General features: G+C 38.5%; 1 protein-coding gene across 1 annotated transcript in view; it reads left to right on the top strand.

Moving 5' to 3' along the window:
- SVIL (supervillin) overlaps positions 1-8,103 on the top strand; it is a 142,901-nt gene that overhangs the window by 51,038 nt on the left and 83,760 nt on the right. Inside the window, exon 7 of the mRNA XM_042781163.1 lies at positions 6,026-6,106. Coding sequence (XP_042637097.1) covers positions 6,026-6,106 — 81 coding nt within the window. The remainder of the gene's footprint in view (positions 1-6,025; positions 6,107-8,103) is intronic.

Raw genomic sequence — 8,103 nt, 5'->3', positions numbered from 1 at the left:
CCCAAACCTTTCATTCTTAAGCTTGTTTTCCACTATTGGTGGTTTTGATGGAGTAGAGACAAGATTTCACCCAACTTGATAGTTTTGGGCCCTAGCTCATTCCTGATCCCCTAACAGTGCCCTCTTATCCAGATTACTGTTTACTGCCTGACTTCATTGATTTTATGTTGTATATCTGGAGAAAGAGAGGAAGAAGGTAATTGAGTTTTACAGGATCTACAGGTAATTGGGTGGCTCTGTGCTGGAGGTGGGACAAGCACCAGAGATAGACTAACATCTGGTCAGGGGTGTGGGTATGATCAGGAAGATTTGGTGTCTTCCTTGATTTGCCCCAGAGCACATGAACAGTAACTTCCCAGCCACATTATTACTCATTCAAACTTGGGAGAGAGTTGTTTTCCAGAATTTAGAAGCATGTAATTCTGGAGGAGCAGAAGACATAAGCTTAGGAGCCCCATAGCACTTGGTTCAAGCCTGGTCCTTTCATTAACTAGCTAGCTGTATGATCAGTTAGTTATAGGAGCTCTGATGGCACAATGGTTTAAGTATTTGGCTACAAACCAAAAGGTTGGTGGTTCAAACCTACCAACTACTTTGTGGGAGAAAGATGAGGCAGTCTGCTTCCGTAAAGATTTACGCCTTGGAAACCTATGGGGCTGTCTACTTTGTCCTGTAGGGTCACTATGACTTGGAATCGACTGGATGTCACTGCTTGTGATCAATTAATATATACCTCTTTGTGCCTCACTTTCTTCATCTATAAAATGGAAAGAATAAGAATACCTCACAGAGATATTGTGGAGATTATTTTTCAACACTTCTAACATTCTGCAAATATTTATTGAGACCTACAATTTGTCACATACAATCAACCCTCCTTATCTGCAGGTTCTACCTCCACAGATTAAACCAACCCGGGATTGAAACTCTTTGAGGGGAAAATAAAAACCATTATGTGGTCATAGCAATCCTTCAAAGGCAAGTATTTTACTGCTCGTAAAATACTTTTTATGTAGCATTTACATTGTATTACTTTATTATAGGGGGAGCTCTGGTAGCATAGTTCCTAAGGCATTTGACTGCTAACCAGAAGGCTGGTGGTTCAAACCCACCAACCACTTCTCAAAAGGAAGATTGGGTGATCTGCTTCTGTAGTGATACTGTTTCAGAAGCCCAAGAAGGAGTCACTATGAGTTGTATCCAACTCAACGGCAGTACATTTGGTTTTTGGTTTTAGTTCAGGTATTATAAGTAATCTAGACATGATTTAAAGTATCAAGAGGATGTGCATAGTTTATATGCAAATACTATGCCATTTTATATAAGGGACTTAAGCATCTCTGGATTTTGTTATCTATGGGAGTCCTAGAACCAATACCCCACAGATACCAAGGGACAACTTTATATACTGTTCTGAGCACTGATGATACACCATCACAAAAAGAAACACAACAGAAAATAAGTAGGTAACGTGATTGGTGTGGTCATTGCTGATTAGGAAGCAGTTCATTGAGGGTAGAGAGAGAAGTAAGAGATTGCTATTTTAAATAAAACAGGAAGATATCTTAGATTCCTAGTGCTTGCTGTAACAGAAATACGAGCAGTGAGTGGCTTTACAGAACAGAAAGTTATTTCTTCACAGTTTTGGAGGATTAGAGTCCATACCAGGGTCTCAGCCATGTGGATTCCTTCCTTGTCAGGAGTCCTGGGAAATCTTTGGTTCTTGGCATTCCTCACGTGGTGTCTGTCTTCACCGATTCGTGTTTGTGTCTGTGTATAAGCTGCTCTTTTGATAACTCAAAAGTGATGAGGCTTAGGGCACACCCTATACAAATATGATATGATTAACATAACAAGGGAAATTCTGTTTCCAAGTAGGATTATATCCACAAGTTAAGGTGTTAGGATCCCAACACATATTTTCTGGGGACACTATCTAATCCATAACAAAAGGTCTCTCTGATGAGATAATATTTGAGCAGAAACCTACATAAATTGGGCCAGCAAACCATGCAACTATTGGAATAGAGTGTCTCAGACAGAAATAGCAATGGCAAAGGGCCTGGGTGGTTGCTATGCTTAGACTGTTCGATGAGGCTCACACTCACCAGTGTGGCAGGAACACAGAGGGAAGGGAGGAGAGTAATAGAGATGAGGTCAGTGAGATGTGTGGCTAAGGAATGAACACATCAGGGAAGGCCTTGTAGCCCATCATGCAGGCTTTGGATTGTACTCTGAATGAACCAAACCAAACCCACTACTGTCCAGTCAATTCTGACTTATAGCTACCCTGTAGGACAGGGAGCTCTGGTGGTATAGTGCTTAAGGCATTTGACTGCTAACCAGAGGCCTGGAGATTCAAACCCACCAGCCACTCCTTGGAAGGAAGATTAGGCAATCTACTTCTGTAGTGATACTGCCTTGGAAACCCAAGGAGAGGGGTCATTATGTATCAGATCTGACTCCACAGCAGCTAGTTTGGGTGGTTTTTTTTTTGTTTGTTTGTTTGTTTTTGGTAGGACAGAGTAGAACTGCGCCATGTGGTTTCTATGTAATCCTTTGGGAGCAGACTGCCACCTCTTTCTCCCATGGAGCTACTGGTGAGTTTGAACCACAGACCTTCTGCGAGCAATTGTGCACTTTAACCATTGTGCCACCAGGGTTTCCATATAAGGGTTTCAAAAAGAGACACAGTCTCCCTTATATTAAATAATTCCTCTGGCAGCTAAGCTGAAGATGAGAAAGGATGAAAATTGATAAAATACTTAGCAGGTCATCTTAGAAATCTAGGTGAGAAATGGTTGGATTGATAGCAGCAGAGGAAATAAAAAGGGTGAAGAATCTCTATACTTTGAAGGTAACTGATAAAATTTGCTGGTAAATTGGATGTGGGGTATGTGAGAGAAGCACAAATCAAGATGAGTCTCAATTGTTTGGCTAGGGCAACTCAAAGCATAGAGTTGCCATTTATTGAAAGAGGGACAAGTTGGGTTGGAGGGAAATTGAGAGTTCATTTTTGGATGTGTTGAATTTAAGATGTCAGATATCTAAGTGGAACTGAAAAGTAACCAAATGAATGGAGGACTCCAGGCTCAAGGGGGAAATCTTGCTAGAGTTAGATGTTGGAAGAGCTAAACACTGGGTGAGATCAGGAGGCTGTGATTGTTGATGGAAAAGAGAAGAGGTCAGGACAACGGACCCTTGGAACACTTTAAAATTGAGAGGTGGAGATGATGAGAACAATCAGCAAAGAAGGGCAATGGAGCTTTGAATGAGAAGGCAGGTGAAGAGAGTGAGCAGATGCTGATGGCAGGTTAATAGAATAAGGACCAAGAATTGACCACCTCGTACAATAAAGTGCATATGAATTGCCTGGGACAGCCTTGTGGATAGTAAGTCAATGTTTGATTAAATTTAGGTCTTTTCCCTTATCTCTTTTTTTATATTGTGGATATACATACCTGCATACACATATACTTCTCCAAATACATATATTTGTAGTGATTTTTATCAATCTATATCAAAACATTTGCCATTTCATCATTTTTACATATATAATTCAATGACATTAATTACATTCATCAGGTTGTGTGAGTATAACCATGTCTCTTTGATGGCTGAAAATCTCACCAAAATGTATGCCTTGGCCAGCCACACCCAACGATCTTAAACGCCTTACTTTGAGTAACACTGTTCTATATCACTTCTACTATACATTTAAAGTACAAACCCAACTCTCCTGCTGTAGCTGGACCCACTCTCAAAATTCTCAAAATGACATAACTTCTGAATCATCGTTTGTTGTTAGGTGCCATCGAGTCAGCTCCAACTCATAGTGATCCTATGTACAACAAAATGAAACACTTCCTGGTCCTGCACCAGCCTTACAGTCTTATGAATTAGGACTCTATATATGTCATCTCTTTAATGTACAAAATCTATAACCTATAAATTTGAGCTGCCATGTTGCCTATGAAGAAGAAAGGAAGGAAGGGGACCACCATTTTGAAAGGTTTACCATGGTCCAGACATGATGCCTTCACACATATGTTTGTTCTTCATACATCTGTTTTAATTTATTATATATGTAATGACAAAATGTGAGCCTTCATTACCTTGGTAATAGTCCCTTGTTTGTTGGCTAGGTCCATATCTAAGAGAAGTAGTCAAGTTGTAATGCGTAATGGAACAGAGCAAGTCCCCCATATCTGTGCATGATTTTCATTTTACAAAGCCTGACTCAACATATTCTTAAGTCAGCCTATCATAATTTTCAGAGGTGAAGCTACCTTTTATTCTTGGCAATGAAAGTCATGTTCAAAAAGATGGATAATACTTTATAGTTTACAAAGAACTCTAATGTATGAATAGCATCTGGGCTTTAAAATAACTCTGTAAAGTAGGCATATTAGTTATATTAACTTGATAGCTTCCAAAAGCAAATGTCCTTGTTCCTTATTCTCCCTCTGTATACTGTGTTAGGTTGCATGGCTCCAGATGGTATGCTGAATAATTAATATATTCAAATAAAATGGCTTTACATACTTTAAAAAATTTTTGGTATGGGCTAAATTGCTGTAATCCTGGGGATAGTGAGGTGGGGTGATAGGTTGGGGTATATAAACAGACTCAGGAACAGGTAAGTCCAAGCCTAGAATATAATAGAGCTCAGTGGTTACAGTAAGATGTAGAAGAGTGATATTAAATGTTCTTGTCCATCAGCTTGAACCAAAACATGAACTAAAATGATTTTTTAATATTAAGTTAATTTTATCATAATTATTATTCTATTCTTTTGGAAATTGCTTTGAACTAAAATGTGTTTCTAGCCTGGTACTGAAGAACTCCTGCAAATAAGTTCATGAGGTTTTTGAGCTGGCAAACATTTTAACTAGCAGGTAGAGTTTCCATTTTGTCTCTCTTTAATGTAAGAGAATACAAGTCAGTAGTTTGAGTGTTTCTACTGTGACTTGTTTTGCATAGTTACTGCAAGGTGTTTCTTGCCTGTGTTTTTTCCTGAAACATCTTCAGCCTGGCATCATTACTTTGTCCTAGTCTGCCTTGCATTATATTCAGTTTATTTTGAGGAGTGAATGTGTTTATCATTTATTGTCTTGCTACTAGAATGTAAGCTTTTTAATGACCAGGATAATGCCTGTTTCACTGTTGTTGCATTTCTACCAGTATATTTCCCCTTCCCCTTTCTTTCCCCTTCCCCTAGCTCAGTATTTTAAACATTGTAGGAACTCAGTAAACATTTACCAAGTGGACCTGACTTGATATTGGTAGCTATTGTGTTGGTTGTACCACTCAGTAATAGATATTCAAGGGAAATGTGTAGTAGCAATTGGGTGCTACAAATGATTAAGCTCTCAACTACTGGCTGAAGGGTTGGTGGTTTGAACCCACACAGAGACACCTTGGAAATCAGGCCTGGTGATCTTTTCCCTAAAGGTGACAGCCTTGAAAACCCTATGGAGCAGTTCTACTCTGCCTACATGGAGTTGCCATGAGTTGGAACTGATTTGATGGCAACTAACAACAACAAATTAAAGACATTATCATACTGAATTTCTTTTAATTTATTTCCTTTATTTAGTATATACTACTTCTCACGAACATTATTTTGATATTTGACTATTTGCCTAGGTGCTTCAAGAAAACCTGAGGAAATTAAGTTGCCTTATATTTTTAATCCAACATCTTATCAAGAGAAATATCTCATATTTGTGGGCAGAGTGTGACTAACAGACTCCTTTCTAGTGCTTTAAATTACTTGCAAAACATCTTAAATGATGATTTTAGATATATATATTTCTGTCTCTTAATGTTAGCAGTGAACAGAGCTAAAAAAGACCCTTAGAATTCTCTCAAGTAAATACAAACCCCATGACAGTATTTGCTTATACATTTTCAAAATGTCAAAACCAATAGCAGCCTTCAAGTTCTTAACTTATAATGAAATCTGTGTATATGCTGACATTTTAATAGAAATTACCTGAATTTTGTTTTTTGTACATGGTAGTACAGGGAAACCCAAACATGAGTGGTTTCTTCAGAAAGATTCCGAAGGAGACACACCTTCGCTTATCAACTGGCCTTCCAGGTATATCTGTGGCTACTGTGTAGTAAGCGCTTCCACTTTCCGTTTTGATTTGCTTTGCTCTTTCCACATACTAGCTAATACTAACGCTTCCCTGAAAATCATATGTTCAGAAGGGGCTGCTAGAAATTCCTTTCTAATCATTTGCTTTTCTCCTCCATTACCCTAATCTCCACCAGTAATATTTCCCCTTCCCCTTTCTTTTCTTCTTTTTACTAGACCTTTTATTTATTTATCTATCTATCTATCTATCTATCTATCTATCTATCTATCTTTCCTTTTCTTACCCTCTCAAAGAATTGGCCAATTGGGGGCAGTAAGGAGAAACTAACCAGTATTTCTTTGTTTTCTCCTGAGTTAGACTAACCAGCCAGGGTAGTATCTTCTCTGTATCTCCCTCCTCCCAACACCAACCTTGTTTTCATTTCTCCTCGTCTCTAAGCCAGCAGCTCATTTTCAAAGAGTTAAATTTAGGGTGTGTGGTTTGGAAAGCAGACAAAAACCCCTATCATTTCATTTTTAAGGTTGGGGGCAGGGAGAGGCGGAAGGAGTAAGAATGAATAAGTCACTGGAAGGACAAAGCACCCATATATTGAGTTTCTAACAGTCACTTTGTTCTCAGCTGAGGACAAAATTCAGATTGTCTTTGATTAGAAGCACACATTCCACAGGAGAATTTGAACCACATTTCAGTCTTCTTTTGATTAGCAAAGGTTATAAGTATGGAAACCTCCAGCAGTGACTAGTCTCTAGGAAAAATAACAGCTCAGAATACTTTTTTCCCCAGAGTTGTTCATAATAACTGCTTTTTATGTGTGAGTTTGATTTCTCATTAATAAAGTAAGCATAGATATCTTTCATCTTCTGTTGAAACATGTGGCTAAATAGGAGTTTTTATCAAATTTCTCAGGGTGCATTTGTCACAAAGGAAAATACTCTCTTTCATAAAGAGAATATCGGCAATAATTATTTCTGCTGACTAATCTTAATGATTTTACGTTTCCTTAAGAAGTCCCCTTTCATACTCCAAAAGCATTCTTGACTTTTAAAAACATTATCCCCAATCAGTATTCCATTCACAGTTTGAATGATGCCTGGCATTTCAACAAGTAAAAATAAGAATTAGCTAAGACTATTAAACGTTGACTCTTCGCCAAGCACTCAGCCTTGTGCTTTGCAAACATCCTATTACATACATCACCATTATTTTCATTTAAAAGATAAAGCAGCTGAGTTTCAAGAGGGGAACTGAGTTGCTCAAGGCCACATAGCCAGAACTGCATGAGCCGGAATTTAGGACTCCACAGCCAGGAAGCCATCTTGACTGCTTTGCTTCCCTGGTAATGGAAAAAGGTCTGTGGCTTTAGAAATGGGTTCTCATTTTCCCCTGAGATATTTAAATAGCTCTAGAAACAATCAAAGGAGTTCTGGTGGTGCAGTGCCTAAGGCATTTGTCTGCTAACCAGAAGGTTGGTGGTTCAAACCCACCAACTGCTCCGCAGAAGGAAGATGGGACAGTCTACTTCCATAAAGACTTACCACCTTAGAAACCCAATGGGGGTCTCTATGTGTCAGTATCAATTCAGTGGCAGTGGGTGAGTGTAGAAACAACTCAGAGCAATTTTTTTCCCTCAGATTAGTTTTTAACTCAGAGGGGAAAATGGTCAGTTCATTAGTTCTTGCAACAACTACCTTTTCTCTAACTTTTCTTGGTGCTACAGTTGTTAGTAGTAATGATATCCAAACTGGTCAAATGCCTTATGAATTAATGAATGTCGTTTGCATAGCATGAAAAAGCTTGTGAATGTTTAGTTGAGTGCTTCAGAATAGATAATTATTTATTGTATTATGCGCTCAATAAAAAACATAAGCAATCACAAATGCTCTTACCTTTCTAGGAGACGATGACATTACAGTGTTTTGGTTAACAGGTGTATGTATGCCTCGGCACTCCCCGCTGTACTTATGCAAATTTAAAAACTCAATACAAAATCGCTCAT

Source organism: Orycteropus afer, unplaced genomic scaffold (assembly GCF_000298275.1).
Source record: "Orycteropus afer afer isolate SDZICR_OR568_19922 unplaced genomic scaffold, OryAfe1.0 scaffold00090, whole genome shotgun sequence".
Lineage (NCBI taxonomy): Eukaryota > Metazoa > Chordata > Mammalia > Tubulidentata > Orycteropodidae > Orycteropus > Orycteropus afer.
The sequence above is the reverse complement of the archived record's forward strand: the minus strand, read 5'-3'. Positions and strand labels throughout refer to the sequence as shown.